At 41.0% G+C, this 22,321-nt stretch overlaps 2 protein-coding genes across 4 annotated transcripts in view; one reads left to right on the top strand and one right to left on the bottom strand.

Annotated features, from left to right (window-relative positions):
• The first annotated feature begins 916 nt into the window (after window positions 1-916).
• On the top strand, window positions 917-14,921 carry ark2ca (arkadia (RNF111) C-terminal like ring finger ubiquitin ligase 2Ca). The gene is made up of 8 exons (XM_085464041.1): window positions 917-1,150; window positions 7,879-8,179; window positions 8,268-8,393; window positions 8,537-8,666; window positions 8,751-8,855; window positions 9,086-9,181; window positions 9,281-9,381; window positions 10,949-14,921. Exons 1-8 carry the CDS (start codon window positions 1,090-1,092, stop codon window positions 11,064-11,066), a joined length of 1,038 nt encoding a protein of 345 aa, XP_085320167.1. The 5' UTR covers window positions 917-1,089; the 3' UTR covers window positions 11,067-14,921.
• A 1,932-nt stretch (window positions 14,922-16,853) lies between these two features.
• loxhd1a (lipoxygenase homology PLAT domains 1a) overlaps window positions 16,854-22,321 on the bottom strand; it is a 43,117-nt gene continuing 37,649 nt past the window's right edge. For 2 of the 3 annotated variants that reach the window (XM_085464043.1, XM_085464044.1), the window contains exons 36-41: window positions 21,881-22,058; window positions 19,551-19,736; window positions 19,268-19,438; window positions 19,041-19,173; window positions 17,700-17,855; window positions 16,854-17,584 (exon numbers count right to left, since the gene is read on the bottom strand). In XM_085464043.1, the coding sequence (XP_085320169.1) occupies window positions 17,104-17,584; window positions 17,700-17,855; window positions 19,041-19,173; window positions 19,268-19,438; window positions 19,551-19,736; window positions 21,881-22,058 (1,305 nt within the window). In that variant the 3' untranslated portion in view covers window positions 16,854-17,103. Of the gene's footprint in view, window positions 17,585-17,699; window positions 17,856-19,040; window positions 19,174-19,267; window positions 19,439-19,550; window positions 19,737-21,880; window positions 22,059-22,321 lie in introns of those variants that run through there. The other variant, XM_085464045.1, reaches the window with a different exon arrangement.

Raw genomic sequence — 22,321 nt, forward strand, 5'->3', positions numbered from 1 at the left:
TCCAGTGTAATTTTCATAATGCTATTTTCTCTTCCCTTTTAAGCCAACTATACCTGAAGCATCAAGAGTAACGCTACTGAAAAGACCCTTCAGAGTGTTAAATATAATCACATTTGTACTCTCAAATGTTATTTTACCCATGGTCCATGTACATATGATTTTCCTTATTATGAGTATCACTGACACCTATCTTGCCATCCTCTTAGATCCTTTGAATAGAAACCTTTTCATACTTTTCAGGGCATATCTCATATAAATCCCTGCATTGTTCAGTTCAGTATACCCTATCTGCAATACATGAAAGCAACTTTGAACTTAAAAATGTAAATGTACTAAATAAATGATAAATCTACTACATTGCAATGCAACATTTATGCCTTACGTGTAAAGAAGGTAATGTATATAGCAGAATCATCTCAAGTCCTGCATTGAAAATGCCTGATATAAAGGCATAATCGGGACAAGTTGGGGCAACTGCTGATTACTATTGTTGTGGATACAGCTGCTGTTTTTGTAATTTATACATATATTGGGTAATACTGGTGTTGTTAACTGTGCCAGTATAGTATTTATCTGTAGTATCACATCAATTTTAAAAGTGTAACGAAAACATAGTGTAATGAAAACTTGAACCTATTTTAAAAGGGGAGAGGGGGGCAAGGAAGACCAAAATAGAAAAATATTTGCAATTAGTTACCAAAGCTGTCAAATAAATGCAGTGAAGCAGAAGTCAAAACTTTCATAAAAAAATACTTGAGTAAAGCCTGGTGAGGTAAAGTTCCGTTTATTTCAGGCTCCGTGATAAACTATAGCCATAAGGTACCATCAGATCTAAATGTTCCAGCCACGAAAGTACCCCGCACTGTGCGTGCGGATGGGAAGGATATCTCCGCCCAGGCACTGATCCTATTGGCGGATCCCGCTGTCAAATCCGGAGGGTCCTGCTCGGAAGGCTCCACTGATTGGCTACAGGGGTCTGTGTGTGTGTGCAGGCAGCGCAGTCTGTTTGAATGTGCTGGTGACTGAAGAGGATCATTTCCATGGACCATCTGTCTTACTGGCTGCGCACAAAACAAAGAAGGACCCAGGATGGTTTTAGTGCATGTCGGATATCTGGTTCTCCCCGTCTTCGGCTCAGTTAGAAACAGAGGTATGAGGAGCTTTATGTTCTCTCTTTTTTTTTTCTAACGCTAACCCCGAAATAATACTTCTTCATTACTTGTCTTAAATATCCACAGATGATGTAAACAGAGCTGACACCTGCTAGCTAAAAGCGAGCCAACGTAACAGCGAGCGATACCGAAATTATATTAGCCTTCTTGCTAGCTGTAGCCGAACCGAGACCGCTAATGAAGCGACCGAAGACGTGAGCCCTCAAATGCCGACGAAGACGTTGTGTTTCGGGCCTGTAAACCGCACTAAAAGGACTTCAGCTGTCAAGCGGCAGCTTTTCTTTTCCCCTTTTCATTTTTTTCTTTTTTACCCTCGGCGGCTAGCGCGCTTCTGTCTGGTTTATCTATTTATCCCTTCGCCTTGTTTATGTGTGTGCCGTCGCCGCTAGCTACTACAGCCCGGACAACAACGGCAGATTAATACCAGCCCAGCTTTATTTAGCTTACAACCTCCACAGGGGTTTCTTAAATTATGAATTTAGCCAAGCTAGGGTAGACCTCTGAATCCAAAGTGCATCCTTTAAAAAAAATCTCATTTCTGCGAGTTACTTTAACTGGATGGTTCTTCCACTGAAAGACAGCATTAGGCTAATCGGTGTAAATTAGTATAAGCATATGACTGGTTTTTAATGCGAATAGGCTTTAACATTTTTGGAGCATGTCCCCGTCAAACCTCTAATAAAAATAATAATAAAAAAAATTCCCTGCAAATTTCGCTGCAGGTGCTCCAGTAGTGAAACAGCATAAAATCCGTTTAATAGGGCATAACAACAATAACCTCATCCTCCACTGCAGCAGGGCTCTCTGTGTTGATTATGTAATAATAATAGTAATTTGTCGTGCATTGTTAAAACTACATGCAGTAGCACCAATGATTTCATTGTGCTTTTATTTGTGTTCTTTTTTCCTGTTCCATAGTATCGAGGCTGGCTCTACATTCCGCATTTCTCAGACCTTTGTCCCCCTCCATTGTGTAGCTAACGATCATCTGCTGCTGTCTGCCGTAGCCTCTGCCTGTTCTCTGCATCTAGCTGTATTGTGAACCCCTTCTTCCTCATTTCCTCTTTCCATCTGAAGACGACATTGGCATTAAAACAGAGTTCCCACTCATACCGTATCCTTCTGTGTAACAGACTAAAGAATAACACTCTCTGTAGAAAACAGTTTGTCTTAATTTAAACTGTCATGTTGCTCTTTAGTGAATAACCCATTGTAGCGTTAGACTTTACTACAGACTGTCATTGTGATTCTCCCATTCAGTGTGGATAGACTACATTCTGCTGTAAATTTCTGTAAAGTGGATACATTTTGATCCTCCCCGATTCGATTACAGCCAGGCTTGATCGAACTCGTTGATTACTCTCCTCACAAAGGTGCATTGTACCGTCTTTTTGTTGTCAAAGGAGCACTTTACAATTGCTATTACTAATAATCTTGTTATCCTGATAATCACTAATTGGCATGCAGCGCTTAAGTCATTTTGTTTTTGGCGACGTTATGTTTTTTTTCCCCACATTTGAAGGTCCACTGCACCTGTTAATGGTTGCTGGTCATAATCCTATCCATGTGTCAAAGCATTTGTCCCTGCTAGCTGAGCGGACTTCACAATAAATTGGAGAGATGTGAATCTAAACCCATTTTGCCATTTTTGCAGCGCCCCACCACCACTACCACTCCCTCTCAAATCTTACCTCCAGCACCTCCAGAATGCTATCCATTTTACAGGGATGTGTATATCCTGCACTGCTGTAGATCTCCTTTTTTAGAATCAAAATGTCTTTTTTATTCTTTGGTTGTGGTTTTTCTGCCTTATGTTCTTGTATTAGATCCTAATGCATGGTCATTTTATACTTTTGTTTTTCCACATTGAACAGCAGATTCCAATGTAATCTTTGTGAAGAGATGTCCCTGCTGTACTGAAATGTGCTGTAAGCATACACATCTACTCATTGGATGCTGCTTCTGTTCTGTTAACCCTACAGAGAGCATGGTCAGGCCTTGCCTTTGGTCTTTATTTGCATGGGATTATTATTATTATTATGCTTATTATGCTTATGTAGAGTCTCTTACTCTTATTATTACTATTATCACACAGTGCCACACATACTAATATTTTTCCAATAAAGACTGTAGTTTTCTTCCTAACCTTCAGTGTGCTTTTTGCTGATTTCCATGTGTTCCTCCCCCTCCTCCCTCCACACTGTGCTGTCACTGAGACGGTCCCCTCACTCTATATGTGCTCTCATTTCTCAGCTGTCTTTGACAGAGTTTCTTCAGGTTGCCACACTGCTTACTTTGGAGTAGGGGCAAGCACATTTTCTTTCCATTTTTAAAATGCAAAGGCATGTTTGATATTGAAACCTCGACACTGACATTTCCTGTTACATACAGGCTGTCATTCCGTCCAAATCCATACACTATCTATAGACCAAAACACAGCCTCTCTCACAGCCAATCATTGGTGTTAACATTGTGAGCAATATGGGTGAAATCATGGTATGTGTAATATATATATATTTTTAAATATAGTTAATAGAAGTATATTGCAAAAAAACACTCAAAAGGAGTTAAATAGTAAATAAAAATACAAGTGTTTAATAATAAAAAATTAAAAAAAAGCTGGCATGCTATATAAAATGAAAATAAAACAATATAATTTGCAAGCACGTTAAACCCTATATTTAAAAAATAAAATAAAAGTGAATTAATGAAGCACAAAATAGAATTTAAGGATTATTCAGGCCTTTTTCCTTTTCTTTATGGAAAACATAAGTTCTTGTTTTGAATTTGATGCCAGCAAAATCTTTCAAATAAGTTGCGACAGGGGCATGTTTACCACAGAGTTGCATCAGCTCTTCTAACAACACTCTTCAAGGGCTTGGAAACTATGGCAGACCGGTTGCTGTAGATTTGAAAGAAACATGTTTTCATGTAAGATTTCAGCAGCTCAACACTTCAGAGCCCCCTTTGTTATATACATGTTATTTATTTATCTTTGGTTCGCATTATCTAGAATGTTGATACTGGGTGATGGCCCTGACCTGTTTAGCCCCTGGACTCACTCTGTACAGAGCCATACTGCTGTAATTCGTGAGGAATGTTGTTTTGCACGGTCTTGCTGAAAAAAAAGCAAAGGCTTTCCAAAAAAGAAGTCATCTGATCCGATACCTGTACATATCAAATTGTTCAGCATTAATGGCGATTTCACAGATTTGTGAAAGCACCATCAAGATTTGTGAAGTTACTCATAATATTGCTCACTAATGTATGCGCATATCATCAGGAATGGTGCCATTCTTCTGAATTATATTTATGTATAATTTGTTTGTTTTTCACAGTGGTTTTGAGAAGTTGTTTAGTTCACTTCACAGATTTCCACCACAGAACTGAAATGGCGCTGAAGAGCACTGCCGTTCAGTGTTGGTTTTCAGCTTTCCCCCCTGAATACAGAGAATTCTTAGAATTCCCTTAATCTTTTAAACAACACTGAACTGGTGATTATATAACCCAGTGATAGTGGAAGATTATGGAGATTGTGTTTTACTTTGAAAAAAAAAAACACTGGTGAAACACTCAACATAGTTGCATCTAAAAGACTCTCTTTTTAAACCCAATTACAAAATTGATCTATTTTCAGTTTACCCAATTGGAATCAATACTGTTTTTTAGAAGAGGTTTCAGGCATTTTACTAGCTGGGTTTTCCCATCTTTTTGGCCCCTGTCCTAAAAAGTATAGCTTACAATTCAAACTGAGTGTATATAAAACACAACAACAAAAACAAAAACAGGAAAGAAAAATAGGATAGTCATTTTTTTCTCTTCATCACAAAATCAGTACTGCTACCTTACCTTGTACCTTAGCAAGATGCCTTGAACAAAAGCCACCAAGTGGCTTTGTCTTACAAAGACAAAAACTACCTTCCAGCACATCTGTCAATCATTCATCGACATGTTTTAACTGAAAAGTGTAAAAGTACTATCCACTAGATAAGAGATAATGACTACCTATTAATTGGTGAGTTTTGCCTACATATTGAGTTTGCTGCCTCCTGGCTCTAGCCTTTAACATCAGTACTCAGCTATAAGAGCAATATAGACTTGACCTCCAGCACAAAGTGAACAAGTAGACAGTCCTAAATGTCTAGCTATTCCTTTTTGCAGTCTCCAAATGGGTACCGCAAAGACAATACAGAGGTTCAATAATTAAATGGTGGCTGCTCAGTCTGCATTTAAACTCGTGTCTCTGTGGTATGCTGTCAGGTCCTCAGCTGGTGTTTTTCTTTATTAACACAACGGACCATGACACATTTATATTCATGTTGCCTTTCTAGCTGGTGACAGCAGCATAACTAAACCCAGTTAGGCTAACGTTTCTCAAGCACAGATAATGTGTTAAACTCTTGAGTAATGAGTGCAAATGAAATAAAAGAAGTCACATTTTTGTTGTTAGTAGTAACTCATTTCTCTTTACATGCTGGCTATGCACATCAGCCAGCTGTGTAATGACTTTTCATTTTCATCAAATCTTCAGTTTTTTAGACATCTGTTGTGTTTCTCTTTAAATGTGGCATTAGATGCTTCTTTGAAAAGTGTCCAAGTGGGACGCTTTTCTTCCATTTTAACACTTGACTCAGCTGCGTGAACCTTACATCTGCGCGCAGTGTCTGAAAAAGGCTAAAGGTGTGTCCGAGGCACAGCCATGTGTGCTCTGCAGCTGACTTCTAAATATTCCAGCAGCTGCACTGCATGTGCGGCTGCACTGATACAAAACCACGAAAAGCAAGGTCAGCACAATGGTTTTCCAAGCATGTGCATGTTATGCTGGATTTTTTTTTCTTCACCAAGTGCAGCTGTACAACACATGCACTGATTTTGCCTCATTAATCCTCACCTTCTGATGGTGAGTGTTATAATTGGCGACCTCAGCAGGTGTGGGGATGGTTTCTGCCTAATGGGAGACCAGTGAGACAGGCAGAGGACAGGAGTGTGTTAGAGAGGAGGTGTGATGTAAAGCTGCAGTGACTTCAGGAGGAGTGGAGGGAGAGAGAAAGAAAAGAGTTGAGGTTCCATGTCAGACTGCTGCAGTCGCAGGTGGGTGGGGCTTGCTGGCTGTCACTCACTGTGGGACACCATGCTGCAGCCATGCTGTGGGGGAGGGGCCGCCTGTGCAGCAGCTGAGGGGAGAGGATAGGTGGAAGGGTGTGTGTGTGTGTGTGTGTGTGTGTGTGTGTTTCTGTCTGTGAGTCAAAGACAAAGCCTCAGATGTAACAGTGGAAACATCAGGGCTGCTTCTGCTGGCAGCTCTGCAGTACGTCAAATATTAATGCCAGCAGTTCATGCTGTGAAAAGCTCCCAGACACAAATAATCTGATATTTACCCTGAACTCCACACAACAGTCCAGCTTTGCCGGGTCACAGGCTTCATGCAAAACTGATGCACAGCCTTTAACCAATCCAAGCCACCAGTCTGCCATTTCTGCTCTACTTCCTCAGCCAAATGCTGTTTTTCTCTTTGCCCGTGGCTCTCTGGGTTCACTGGCTTTCCATGTCCCGAGGCTATATCCAACAAAGCAAAGCCAGAGAAATATGTCGTTTCAGCAACAAAAAACAGAGCATTTTGGGAAATGCGTTTGTTTCATCTGCATAGAACTTTATCAAATCATAACCACTTCCCTGCACATCTAACTCTCCTTAATTGATTTGCTACGTCTTAAAAAAACAGTGAAGTAAAAGCAATATTTCCTTTTCTGCCGTTGAGAAATGTTACACACTTGTTAAATTTTAAATTAGATCTCAACTCAGTGAACCAGCTACTGTTAATTAAACTTGTCAGGAAATATTAAGTATGTCATAGACCATTAACAAAGAGCCAAATCTACAATGTGGCTTCATGTTATTGTTTGAAAGATTATGAGTAAACAGTTTAAATGGGCAGTTCTTATTCACGGGACATGCAAAGACACAATACTGACATATTTACGTATACACTGTCCTCCAGACCCCGCTGTCTGCTTTCCTCTCCAGAGGAAATTTAGAGAAGCTTTAATTGGAAGTTAAAGGAGTAATACTCTCAGCTTGCTTCCAGCATTCATTTCTGTGAGCTCTGAGTAATTTGTATTGATTGTTTTGTGCAAGTGCAACACCAAGGTGACTCAGTGGGACTAGCACACAACCTCCCATCTTCTCTGCTTAATAGGAAGGGTGGAGAGAAGACCAAAATGAAAGCCCATAAACTTTTCAGACTTTCTTGATGGCTATGGTGCATTACTGTTATCTGACTCTTTTGTTGAGAAAGCCTCAGTTTAATATGTTCCTTCAAACAGCAAACGCAATAAAAATAACAGAGTTTGAAACTATTGGTTTTTCTGGGATTCGTTTTGGAAATACCCTAGACCCCCAGTTAGTGAGGATGCGTCTTTCCTGTTGGCTGCACATGGCAAGTGGAGACGCAGACCATTGAGTGAAATCCGTCTGTGGGTTTAGTTGGTGCTCCACAGGGTTCTCCATGTCTGCGTCGTCCATCTGCTGTTTTGTCTGTCTTGTCTCTTCCTGTGTCACGTTCCTCTCTGCGTGGTTGGTTTTTAAATGTGTTTGTGTCTTTTTTACGAGTGTGTGCGAAAGTGCTGTTGGTTCGTCTCCTTGTCGTGTAAGTTTCAGTGAAAGTGATCGCAGCTCCGTTTTGATCCCTCGCATTTATTCCCAATAGGAGCGCACTTCACCAGGCATCAACACAGCCATGCTACCTCCTGCCGACACTTTCACCTGGGTGCTCCCCAGGCGCCCATCTCAGCTGAGTTTCCTCTAGGACATGCCAGCCAGCCCCCGCAGACAGGCCTGGCCACCCACCTGCCCCCGACGCACCATCCACCCCTCACTGCCCTGCCCGGACCCCCTCAGTTTCAGGATGTGCCGGGGCCTTCATTCCTACCTCAGGCCTTACACCAGCAATACCTCATCCAGCAGCAGCTCCTCGAAGCGCAGCATCGCAGGATCCTCCCACACTCCAGGTAGTGACCCTTGCATCCATACAAACACAACTAAAAAAACAAACAAAAAACCGAGATATTTTTAAATCAAATCTCTATCTAATTACAGAAGAGCCCAGGAGCGTATTCCCCTGAACCCTCACAGACTGCGTTCGGGCTACGAGTACTCCCCGCCCCTCCATGTTCCTCAGCCAATGACACAACAACCGCGGTACCTGGCCGAAGGCACCGACTGGTGAGTCACCGTTGGGGATTAACGAGAATCCTGCAGAGTTGAGAAATGATCCCGTCTTTTTTTATCTTTCCACCCATCTGTCTGTCTGCCACATTGCCTGGCATGGGCTATGTTAATTTAGCCACATTCCTCTCTTTCTGCAGGGATCTCAGCGTAGATGCTGGCCTCCCTCACCATCAGTACCAGCTCCAGCAGCTTCCGCAGCACTATCAGCATTACCTGGCCTCCCCTCGAATGCATCACTTTCCCAGGAACACATCCTCTGCACAAGTGGTATGTTGGTCACTTCCTCAGGTGGCCTTGGATAGCTTGATAGTCTATATTCCTGCTGTAATATAATGAAGGATTTTGTTGTAGGTTGTGCATGAAATCAGAAACTACCCATACCCCCAGCTTCACCTGTTGGCGCTGCAAAGTTTAAATCCTTCGAGGCACGCCACTGCTGTGCGAGAAAGCTATGAGGTAAATCTGACTGTCCATCTATCAAACTCTGCACCTTCCCACGGTGTCACTTTAAGTTATATGTACTAACTGTTCTCTAGCTTTTAATCAGTATGAGCTTCATACGCAGATTTTTTTCATTCTTTCCTGACCATGAAAACAGCAGTGAACCAAACCATTTGTTGTCCATGTAGTAGCTTTTTCTCTTTTTAGCATTCTGGTTCATTTTATTAACTGGGCTGTTCCTGCAGGAGCTGCTGCAGCTGGAGGATCGACTGGGGAGCGTTAGCAGGGGAGCTGTTCAGACAACCATAGAGAGATTTACTTTTCCACACAAATACAAGAAGGTATGGCAGATGAGACAAAAATCTGTTGAACGTTTGCTTTTTTTCCCCCTTTTTTTTGACCCTACATTTCTGTCTCTCTGTAATGTGACCCACGAACAGAGAAAGCCCCTGCAGTTGAAGATTGGGGAGGAGGAGGAAACAGATGTTGATGAAAAATGTACCATATGTTTGTCCATGCTGGAGGACGGAGAAGATGTCAGGTAATAATTACTTTGTAGACCCAGAAATCATAAAAAAGAGAAGTGCACTTATTCTGAGTGAGTTAAATGGGAAAATCTATACCAAATTGATTTGATGGGAAACATGATGCTGCAGGCTGCAGATGATGAGCTTAGCTCAGAGATGCATTGCAGGATGGGTCTAGACAGCAGGGACTGATGGGGAAGACGAGATGGAAGCCGGACTTCCTTTTCTATTATCGTAGACAATATGACATCATTGAAAGACTGATAAGCTAATTGCCTGAGTGAGACATCAAGCAATTGCAAGAGATAAAAGAGGCACGACTACAGGAATTACTGTACCATTACCATTATCAGCGTTGCCTTCTAACATTTTTGTCTGATTTTTGTTTTCCACTTTATAATAAATATCACTTTACCTGACTTATTGTCAGGTTTACTGATAATCATGATATGATACACCACATCTCTGTGTATTGTCTGCAAACTCCTCCTGTGCAGTCTGTAGCACAGCAGCCAAACGTTGCACACAGGTACATCTTAGGTCCCTGATGCTACTTAACCACCTACCAACAAGCTAAAGTGGACTATTTTTTAGCTTTTACAGAGCTATAACACCTTAAAATGTATATTATTTTGATTCAAGGACAGCAACATCTAATTGATACTTAAAAACTATGGTATATGTGATATAATGTCATCAGGCTTCCTGGCAATAAAGGACTAATAGTCAGAACATGAGCATGGGCCTGTAAAAGTAAATATAATAAATCCAATATCAGTCATTTCATGAAATGCAGTCATTTCAAATCATCATTTCATCCACTGTCTATGTAATATAATGTAAGAATTTCTGACAAATACCAAGTATTTACTTCTTCCCATTGTGTTTCTGCTGACCTTCTGAGCAAATCATTCATGAGAATCTTTCCAGTCCTGTACCACATGTGTGCATAAATGAGCCTCTGCTATGAGCTGTTGCCAGACAAATAGCTGAGACTCTAGGAAGCTGCTGATCATGGCTAAGAAATAGTCCAATCTCAAGCCACCCACATACCAAAATTTAGTTACATTTTTTTTTTTTGATAGTTGTATTTTCACACGGAGACAAAAATCCCCTTTTGTGTTGCATCAGGAAAGGCATCCACCATAAAACTGATCAAACATGCAGAACTACCTGCTGCAGTGACCCCTTGTGAAAATGGTGCTGCCAAAAGTAGCCTCTATGCAGAGGCAGAAGCATGGCAACAACCTGCTTTTCAAATGCTGGAATTATAATCCCTAAAATGTTCTGTTCCATTACGCACATGCATTTGAAACAGTGGTTGGGAGGGAATTTTTAGGTAACAAGAACTGTCCCCCTGGGTGAGGCGAGAGGATCGGTGTGCAACATAAGAGTCTCAGCTGTCTGAGAGGCATTTGGGACTGACTACTCAACAACAAAAGTTGTCTCTACATGCCTGAATGAACAGAATTAACTCCCCGAGGGTCTTTTTAAGCTCACAACTGTATGCACTGGAAAAGTAACACACAGTCATGTGAATCCACACTGACCCTAAAGTTTGTCTCTCTTCCTATCCTGCAGGAGGCTGCCCTGCATGCACCTCTTCCACCAGGGCTGCGTGGACCAATGGCTGGCCACCAGCAGAAAGTGTCCAATCTGTCGAGTTGACATCGAAACACAGCTGAACCCCGACAGCTGATGAGATTCGACACTCTCGTGATTCAGTCGCCCTCGTGGTGCGATTCTTGCTTTCTTCCACCCCCGGCTCGCCAGCCTCCCCCACCTTACCCTACCCCACCCCACCTCCCTCGACCTCCTCCTTCCCGTCGGGTGCTTTGCCAAATGTCTCCAGACTTCATGTGACATCACCACCCTTCTGAGTCACGCTTTACTGAGCCAAGCCAGGAAAACTAACTGCACGGAGAGGCCGCAAAGGACTCTCTTTATATAGAAGCACATCCCTCTGGAAGCAAAAGACACACTAACAAACACATACTCATATACACAGGGTTTACTTGTAGCTTGCTGGTCTTACGTGGGGTTGTTGTTGCTGTTGTGGTGTTGTACTGTAGGTAGCCTGGGGCTGTGTAGCATGTCCTCAAAGCCATGACTTAATGTCCTGAGACTAGAAAACACATAACCCCAGACCTAGCTGGCTACTTTTCTCTCTTCTCTTCAATCTCTCTCTCTTGCTCTCTTTTTACACACACACACACACACACACACACACACACACACACACACACACACACACACACACACACAAATATATATTTCTCTCTTTTTAAACACAATCAAAATGAATATTCTGCCACGCAAGAAAGCTTAACAGAATCTAAATGCTCTGATGCCATGTTTACCTAAAGATCATTTGTGGTCGTAGTAGAGTAGCAGTAACCAATAAGTGAGATCTGGTGCGACCTCCTCGAGGCCAAGCACCAGCTAGCTGGGTGTTTTAATTCTCTCATGCAGCTTTTGACATTTCGCAGTACAGTTGTGCGTTTACCTTGGGCTGGTGTCATGTGCAGATGGTGTGATGTGATTAGGTCTCATTCACTGTCAGGGAAAACCCAGTGACTGCGATGTTTTTGTGTTTGAAATTGAAAAAGAAGAAGAAGACAAAAAAAATAATAGTGTTTTCACCAAAATGCATTATGTCACAGTGTAGCTTGAATCTCCGCACAGGTTTTATGTCCACTGCCCATGCCATGTGTCACTTCAAGAGACTGCGTCTCACACAAACGTGTTAGGTGAAGAACACGGCAACTGGAGTGCTTATACAACACAAAACCAAAAGAAACAAAAAGAAAAAACACAAAAAAACCTGAAAAGGGATGAACAACAGACGCTATCATGCACTGCAGAGCGAGGTGGGAGGATTTAGCTGCCCTTGTACCTGCATTTCCATCTGGCACTAGGCCAGTGGCAGAACAGTGCACACTAAAAAACAAAAAAGGAAGATTGCATGTTTCATTTTTTGGGTTTGGGGCTGTTGGCTGTGGTAGCGTTTCTTCACTTTTAAAAGGTACAGAGACGCCTGTGCATGACTTAGTTAATCTGAGCTGTGACTATCTTCTGAACACTAACAAATATTAATAATAATAATAATAATTTTTAAAAAGTCAGTGGTTTGCTCCCCTGACTTGTAGCGCGTGTCATCCGGTTCCCTTTGGTGGCGACCTTGGGATCCTGTTTTTTGATGTTTACCTTATTGCCTAAAGAACAAGCACATGTGACGATAGTTATAGCAACAAAAGTTTCTCCTCGGCATCGCGTTTGGTTTATATATAGGTACGGATTCATGCAGTGTTTTGAGCTGGGAGAGGAGCTTGCGTATTGATCTTGTGTTATATTTGTGTGACAGACCTCCCCTCGTGGTTGCTATGCTGGTTGCTATGCTGTATTTGCTAGAACATGTAGAAACGTGGTGCGACGGAGGCAGCCTCCCTCTCACAGTGCACACAGACACGAGACGACAGGACAGCAGGAAAGCATTCAGGCTGTTAAAACACACACTCTCTCCATCACCATTTCTTCTCTCTTTTTTTTTTACCCTTTGTGTCAGCTTGTCACTTCAGTTCCACAGAGCTGTGTGTGTTTGTGTGTGTGCGCGCATGTGTTACAGGACGCCTTTAGGACCCTCATTGTCCTCTCTGCACTGTGATAGCATATAACAAGGGTAACACTTGGCCCAGAGACTCAATTAACAAGGCTTACTTCTTCCTGTCTTGTGCACTGCCAGTGTTGACACTGCCTCCTCCTGTAGTGGAGTCATCCGTGATGAAAGTTGTCATAGTTTACACAGGGTGTTGTCAGTTGAGATGCCTTAAGTATTTAACAATCATAATTTATTACTAACTGTAGATACTGTGGGTATGTATTTAATTTTATATAGTTTTTTTTTTCTTTTTCTGGAGTTGGGTTGACTGAATCATAATTTATTTATTTACAAATATAACATGAAAAGGCTATTAAAAAATGGATACCTCATGTTTTTTGGTTGCATTGTTTTAAATGGGAATGCTTTGCATGCAGTTGTACTTTTTCGGAACACTAAAAGTAAAAAAAAAGAGGAAAAAAAGTTTTGCTGTTTGATCTCCACAAGCTGGCTGTGCGTTTACTGACCAAGGCTGAGCTACTGAGCCCGTTCTCTCTCTTTCTCTCTCTCTCTTCCTGTCTTCTATGTCTCTTTTTCTCTTTCATGTGGTGCTGTGGATCTTGGTTACATTCCATTCAATGCAATCTCTCCAATCCCCCATGCTGTGATGTAGTGAACAAACTGCAAGTGAATTGGTTTTGGTTTGTGACAATTTTTTTTTTCTTTCTTTTGCACTAACTTGTTTAAAATGGGAACCCTCTCACTGGCAAAAAAAATATTTTAGATTATTTAAATGAACTGGCTTTTATTTTTTTATGCTCTGCTTCTCACACAATGCACTAAGGGTCTTAATGAAACATGTTCCTTTGTTTTAACTCTTTGTGTTATCTCTTCAGTTGTCATCTCTCTAGTGTTTCTCTGTTCGTTGGTTTCTTATGTTGTTGTTTTTTTCCCCGAAATGCTTTGTAGATTTAAGCATAACAAGTGCCTCGCTTTAAGTGTTAGGGGATATTTCCATATAACGGAAACCATGAACAACAATCAGTCCATCCACCATGCCTTACTGGTTGCTTAGTTAATTAAGTGAATGGAAAACGAAGGAGCTGAGACAACATTTGACTAAAGCCATTATAATCAATCAATCCAAGTCAAGCTGTCCAAAAACTAGCTGCCGGTTTGTAGTACCGAAGCACTGCATTGCTGTGGAAATAGCTCTGACTATAAAGAGGCATGTTTCACCGTGGGCTTTACAGCGGTCCTTTCGATGTACTTCTCCATTCTGTTTTCTCCTCTTCTTTCCGTCTCCGTTTGATTTTACCGTCCATCCCTCCTCTCCGACTCTCTCTCTGTTTGCTTTCACAGTCTAAAAAAGGAAGGCAAGGATTTAAAGCACAACCTTTTCTAAAGAACAAAAAACAAATGCATGTTTTCTCAGGTTTCAGTGTAGTCGCAATGGTTTCATAGTATATGGTGAAAATATATACAAAGAATATAACAGAAAAAAAATTATAAATTTTGTTGCTGCTTGAATCTGACAAAAACCAACAAGTGAAGAGAAACTATCCCAAAAAGTGCCAGTGAAAGGGCTGCCGCCATCCTTGTATGAAAACCTGCTGTTTAGCTGTGACTGCGCAATGTTTTTTCAAAATAGGATATTTTATCTGAAAATAGAACTATTTATCATTAATATTAAAGCAATAGCGCATTAAAATGGTTTTGAGCGTGTTGATGATGAAGTGGATGAGCCTGTTATGGGTAAATGTTAGATTTACATTTGGTGGAATTTTGTACTTTATTTATTATTACTACTACTACTAATAATGATGATAATGATCTCAAAGGTTGCATTGCTAAACCCAAACTGTTCTGTTTTTAATTTTTATTTTATTTCATGGCTTGTATATTATCCTTTTATATGTGCTCTTTTTGTAATAAACTTGGTAAAATGGAAGTGAACCTATTTTTTCTTTTGTCTTTTTTTTTAACCCCTCAAAATGCAGCAGTTTTGTACTTCATCCTTAGTTAAAGGTGAAGTCAGGTCATCAGGTTGTTTTATAGAGAAAAAAAAAAGATATTGTACTTATAAATTTATAGCGTTTTACGTATGTGGCTAGAGATCACCCACATGTCAGCTTTGATGGGATCTCCTTTACCAAAGAAGTGAAAACACAAAGAAAAGAGGCAACAGCATCTGGATATAAAGTCATCCTCTTCCTCCTCACCTCAAGTCTTATCTGCTGAACTGAAGTCAGGACTCTAAAACACAAAAATGTGTATAAACATCCTCATTTATTCCTAATATTATTCCAGTTACTTATTGTCAGAAGATTAGACTGTTATCTTTCTATCTCCAGCTAGCTGACAAAAGCTAACAACAACAGCAGCTGGTTTTAAGCTAACATTATGCTAGCTAACGTTAGGCTAAAGTATCCTAAAATTCCTAAAAATCCTAAAAATTCACACTTGATTACATTCTCACACCTTATAAGAGGTTATTCACTCAGAGCGTCAGAGTTCAGCAAAGCTACATCCACTTCAAAGACTGTTTCACAGAAGCTAACAGAGGCTACCAGCAGCAAAAACTATAGTGCCGCCTAATGTTCTGTATGTCCTCAACAACTCACCTTAGTATGGCTGTCATTGTTCAGACATGAGCTTCTCTGACTCAGTGACACATATTGGACTTGAAAATAGAGATAGGTGCTTCTTACTGGGCATTGACAGCTAAGGCAAACAGAAGACTGACAGCTTTTCACAAATAGGGAAAAACTCTTTCCGGATCTGGTCCAAACATTAATAGAAACTTGCCGACTGACCATGTCACCATGGGGAACAGTCTAAATTTAATGTTTATGGTCTCTCTTGACTGACTACAACATGTTTTTCCTTTGGCCACCGTATCTAGGATTATACACTTGAATCAGGGACAAAAGAACTCAGTTGACTGATTTCTGCAATCTACTGACATGTAGCGGTTAGATTGTAATTCAAAAACCCGAAGAAATCATGGAATCTCTGTGTGTCCCTGTATTGTTGACTAGACATTAAAACAATTGTTTTGGGCCAAGGAAAAAGTTATAAATATAAAATTCATACACAATTACTTCTTAACGATCACTTTGACATATTTGAATGTCCCATTTGAGTCATTTATTTACCTGTTTAATGTAATGTCTAAATATCATTCTCCACAATTTGCATAGGATCATCAAAACTGAACAACAGAAGATTGGAAAATCATTGCCTGGTCTGTTGAGACTCAGTTTTTGCTGCAGAAATTCAGATGCTAGGGTCAGAATTTTGTGTAAACAACATGAAAGCATGGATCTATCCTGCGTTGTATCAGTGATTCAGGCTGATACTGGTGATGGTGTAATAGTGTGGAGGAGATTTTCTTGGCACATGTTGGGACCCTCAGTATCAACTGAGCATCATTTTAACACCACAGCCTACCTGAGTATTGATGCTGACCATGCCCATCCCTTTATGACCACAGTGTACCAGTCTCCTTCCAGCATGATAGTGCGACAGGTCACAAAGCTCAAATCAACTCAAACTGGTTTCTTGATTTGTTGAATGAATTCACTGCACATAAATTGTCTCCACAGTCACCGGATCTCAGTCCAATATAGCATCTTTGCAAGTTTGTGGAACTGAATATTTGCAACAACTGTGTAATGCAATCAGGTCAATATCGATCAAAATCTCTGAGGAATATTTCCAGCATTTTGTTTGCTGTGTTTAAGGCAGCTCTGAAGGCAAAAGGAGACGACTGTAATAGCAAAGTATAACTAATGAAGTGCCCAATGAGTGTATATTTCTGCTTAACCAGACTTGAAGGTAAAGTTTAGACCTACCAGCAAGTCAGAAGTGAAGCTGAAAACTGGGTGTTATAAACAAATTGGATTTATTTATTCATTTGTTCATTTTATAAAATCTGTATTACAACAAAACAATGCAAAGAATCCCTGATATTTAAAAAGATTGGCACTTTCCTTTTTCCTGACCACATTAGACATCATCATGACATGTTTTTTTTTTAATGTCTCAGTTCCTGAGATATAAAACTTGCTAGAAGGAGAATCTCTTTGGTCATTACTTTTAAACATAAGAGGACATGCTTGAGCTGTAGGGTTTTTTAGCATTTTGGGTAGATGGCCCTGGAGATCTTTCCATCTGCCTTCTTAGAGTCCAGCCATTTCCCGCAGAGAAAGATAGTGGTAACACCATTGGCTGTGTTGGTGACTTCCACACGATCGAGGAGCCAGCCAGGGCTGAGACCGGAGTTGTCGTGTTCTACCCGGACTTTCTGCAACTCCCCCATGTCCAGCATTTCCACAGAGAAACGGTCTGTTTGCCCACGTTCAAAAAGGTTACGAAACTTCTGACGCAGTTGCCTGCAACCCGAATCTCCATTGGAGCCATAGAGAGTAATGAAAACATTGGCATCGGTTCCTGCACCCTTTTCATCACCTGTGATGACGATGATCTCATATTTGACAGGTACCAGGCTTCGAGCTTTGCTTGCAAAGCTCTCGATGGTCTTTGTGCACTCAACGGTGATGAAATCGTCCCTCTTAGGAGAAAGAGGAATGAGGGAATTGCATTTGAAAATGTACCTGGAGATAATGGAGCAGAGCAGAAGGAATATAGTCTAACCATTTGAGAATATCAAGAAATTGTTTGATGGTGGAAAATAAATGAATGGCTACAGTGGGGAAGCAGCTGCCTTACTTGTTTCCCAGTTCTCTTTCGGTCACAACAACCTCCTCCACGTGCCAGTAAACCTCCCCCTTTACTTTCTTTCCATCCTTGGGTGTATGGCCCAGACAGATGCCAGCAATATCACCCAAGTTCTTGGATGAAAATTCAAACCTGTCAACATTTCCCCTAAAAAGAGAGAGGAACATGGATTCGTTGGTGAAAGTAGCTATTAGAGCAGGGCGATATGACCAAAAATATTTCTCACGATATACATTTGAAAATTTGCGATAACGATATAACTGACGATATAATTGACACTAGACAAAATACTTTACAACTCCACAATTGTATTAGTGCAAAAAACCCCATCAATGTATTTTCACTTAAACAAGCAGCTGTTTTTTGCATTAAAGTTATATAAAAATGTAACAGTGCAAATGCAAATTCCTTGCTGACAGTTTAACCAAAAGGCATTTCCAGTGGAAATTGGCCAACATATCCTCAGCATAACCATGTATAATATCCACAAAACTTAAAAAGAGCTTATACACACGCAATACGGTAATATTATGTTGAAGCACAGTACGTATCACTCCGCGAGGCTGTTCCCTACGATAGACGTAATGCTCCGACAATCCATCAAGTGGTGCAGGTTTGTAGCTTAGCAAAGTCATACTAAAACATCAGTCAGTAAACACAACCAGAATCCAAACATAAGGCACTCGGTATTATAAGAGGCAGTGTCGATTTTCAAAAAAATCAAAGGATTGATTTTAAGTGTGCCGTATTTTCCAAAAAACACGGTAATAACCACGGCCCGCTAGCACGCTCTACCAAAAATAGTGCTTTGTTGTGTATCTGACGGACGAAAGCTAAACCAGTTCCACACCACTGAAGTTGCAGCATTTTTACAAACCAATTATGGTTCATCCTTTTCATTCAACGATCCGCTTTCGCCCATGTCATTCTCCGTCGCCGCCGTGCCTTTTTCGCCATGTGCGTATGAAAACAAAGGCACTGCGCATGCGCGTTTTACCCACATTCTATCGCGATATTTCATTTTCTTGTCATTGCCCAACATTATACCGGTATTACCGTGAACGGTATGATATGGCCCAGCCCTAGTAGCTATTCCCTTAAATTGCTTTGCCTTAATTGAAATTCACATCACTGCCAGTTTGTTCTGTGTCAGAATTAATCTTTAACAGGATGGAGTGTAGTCATGACATCAGAGTGCGGTGCTGGTCTGGTCTTAAGTATTTTGGATAATCATCATGAGGGCAGAGAGAGATGCAGAGGGAAAGAAAGCACATTTCTTTTTCATGCAAACAAGCTGCCGGTGACTGAGTTAATCTTGCAGCAAGTACCTACCGCAAGAACCTCTTCTTCTTTGAGGAGTTCTCCATTACAAATTCTTTTGATCGACCCTTTCTCCCTTCAAGTACAATCCAGGCATTTTCCTTGGTTTCAGCTGTGTCTCCAGTTGTGATACAAATTTCATACTCTGTCATAGAGAAAAGGAGACTCAGTTACAGTAAAATGTTGTTGCACTAAACTACAAGGGGGGATAATTGAATGCTGTGAGGTGCTAGCCTTACTGGTCTTTTCATTGAGGTCCAAGTAGTCATTGTTAGCACAGGCCAGCTCTCTCATTATCTGTCCATCATCATCGTTCTTGGCAAGCCAGCGGTCACAGGGGAAACGAAATGTTTTGTCCATGATCTCGTCCTTCACGTCAATATACTCCAAGTGCCAGCCTGGAGCAATACCTGCATGTAACGAGATGCAAAAAATACCAGTGTGCAGTGCTTTCAAACTTTTCATTCTAAGAACAGCTGAGCTCAGTCTAAGCTGTTCACCGTGCCAGTTAGAGCAGCTGACCTGTGTTATCGTGCCAGACTCGTACTTTGGAGAGGTCTCCCATGCTGAGGATTTCTGGGAAGCGAAACGTGTCCACCTGCTTGCGTTCAAACTTGTTGGACTTGTTGCACTCTTTCAGCGCCAGTGTTCCTGTGTCCCCGTTCTCTCCAAAAATAATGATCCACACGTTGGCATCAGTGCCTGCTCCTGAAGAGATGCAGCAGTTTACTATTTAGAAAAAAAAATCCTCGACAATAATAAGGGATTTTTCTTGGTTTGGTTACACTTTTAAATAAACATGGGTGGAACCATGGACAGAACTTTGCTTGGATTTTAGTCTAAAAAGTCACAGCTTCCCAGTCTACATGGTCACTGAATGCAATTAACTATAATAAAAATGATTTACTGTCACTCGAGCTAGCTCTAATTATATACGTGCAAAGCAATTAAGCTATATCAAAGAGTTGTATGGCAGTAAAAAGGCTGTACAGCAATAGCAAATCACCACCTGAAAAGTAAACTGGGGAGCAGTGAGAGCTGGGTTCTCTGACTCATACAGCGCATCTATAATCCCCCTGTGCTTTATTATTTTATCACAGTCGGTTAGATCCTGAGTGAAACCTCACTCAGCCTGCAGCATGTTTTCAGTGTCCTTGCTTAAACTCGCTTCTGTAGAGTAGGCAAGAATGTTGATCATTTAACAATCCAGCAGTTGTAATAAGAAATTATCACGCTGGCAATATTTGAGATCTGGATATTTTTAAAGTTATATGTAACATATGTAACTTATGTGACATATATTCTAATGGACACACTTGATCTTCAGTACCTCTTTATAGTATACGTGCATAGGAACAGCTCTGCCTATGTGATGTTGTTTGTGGGTGTGTTTGCATCTATCAGCCTTGCTCATTTTTTCCTCCCAGAGCCTTAGTGGCGGTGCAAGGCTACATGTCAGCTTCCAGTAACTGACAGTGGCAGAGAGCAGCCCTTTGAAGTCGGCTCAGACTTCTTGCCATTCTGATCGTATTGATCAGCAGAGCAACTGAGCTAGATGAGAATCCAGGGTGAAGAAAAGATGGAGCAGCGGTGTGGAGGGCTTCTGAAGAGGATCTCTTTAATTGCCACGAGGGATTCAGCCATGAATTATTCCACCTTTGCCTTTGCCTAGGAAAACAACAAACCCCTGCACAAGGGCAGGCAAAATGAGGCTCTAACTCTGCATTGATCTTTGGGTAGTGACTGAAAACACGGGATGGCAGTCATACAGTAATTAGTCTCTTCCAGGCAGCAGCTCGTTTGGCTTTGATGGGGAGGGTTTCACAGGATGTTCACAGTATAGAGCCACTCACAGGTGCTCAAATGCAGAATACTCTCTGGTGTATCCTTTGAAAGTGGTCCGAAAAACAGATGATGAGGATGTGATCCAGGAAACGCTTGACAAATTAAATGTGTCCGCTGACCACAGAGTCCTTCAGGATCCCCCGGGAAGAGCTGGAGGATGTTCCTGATGAAAGAGGATGTCTACTCTGCTCAGTCTCAGCACCCCTGAACCCAGAGAATAAAGGCCGAATGGACAGGGAATGCTCATAGGCCTGTTAAGTATACTTAGAGTGCCCTCACTGACCCCACAGCTCAGACCTCAACATTTCAGTTATTATTTGGTTTTATGTTGACACATTAAGATATGTGCAATCAAAACTGGGTATTGGGACTCTTATAGAAAAAATGTGCTTCATGTTTCTAATCTTACCTATTTGCTTGTGAATAAGTAATCATTTGATATCGTCAAGCCCCTAAACATGTTCAGATCAAACAATATGAATCTTAAAATGGCCACAACAAATATTGGCAACCTGTAACTAGTTTAAAAAACAGTGTCTGAAAGAAGCTTTTATGCTTTTCATTTCTTCTGTCACATATATCCTGTTGCAATGATGGGTTCTCATATTAAACACAGACAAATTTTCAAATAATTATCTAGCATATGTGCAAAATCCCTTCCCTCATCAAAGTTGTCCCTCATATCTTCATATTTTGCTTCCAAAGAGTCAGACTTTCCTGTATTCCTGAATTTATGAAGAGCTTTCAAAGTTTTTCTTTGGACACTGGGCAGTCCAGTCATTATGCTTGACCTGATTATACTTGAAATTTCAGAGGAAGGTTTTGTTTGTTTGTTTGTTTGTTTGTTTGTTTGTTTGTTTGTTTGTTTGTTTGTTTGTTTGTTTGAATCATTTAACATTGATCTATGACTCATTCAAACATAAAAGGACACCTTGAAGATTTCCATGTATGTTTGGACAAGTACTGCATATTTCGAATGGGACCACAGAGCTGGGTTGAGAACCTACCTGCGACGTCACTTGTCTTGACCTGGACAATGTAGGTAGTGACCTCCACCATCACCTCCTCGTCCACCAAAGCTGCCATCTCACAGATCAGTGTCCTCTTGGGTCCATGTGTCCTGGACAGCCACCCTTCATAGGTAAACACAGACACCTCCTCCGTGGTCAGGTTACGCATGATCACCTGAATGCACAGAATTAGCTTATAAATTAGCAAAGCGTTTGGAAGATTGCATTATAATTATTAAAGGTAAGATTTAACAGTAATAAATGCTGCTGTGGTGTGATGTATTACAACAGGAGTATAAATATCAACCTGCAGATGAAAGTTCAGGGCATCATCAGTAGTAATGCATTCACTTATGATTGATATTGCTATTACTTGAACCACAGTACTAGTGTATTGAATGCTGTGTCATATTATGGCTGGATGACTACTGTGTTACC

The sequence above is a fragment of the Copadichromis virginalis genome, linkage group LG7, assembly GCF_057382275.1.
Source record: "Copadichromis virginalis isolate Kocher_CV1m ecotype Utaka linkage group LG7, C_Virginalis_male_GT1.1, whole genome shotgun sequence".
NCBI lineage: Eukaryota > Metazoa > Chordata > Actinopteri > Cichliformes > Cichlidae > Copadichromis > Copadichromis virginalis.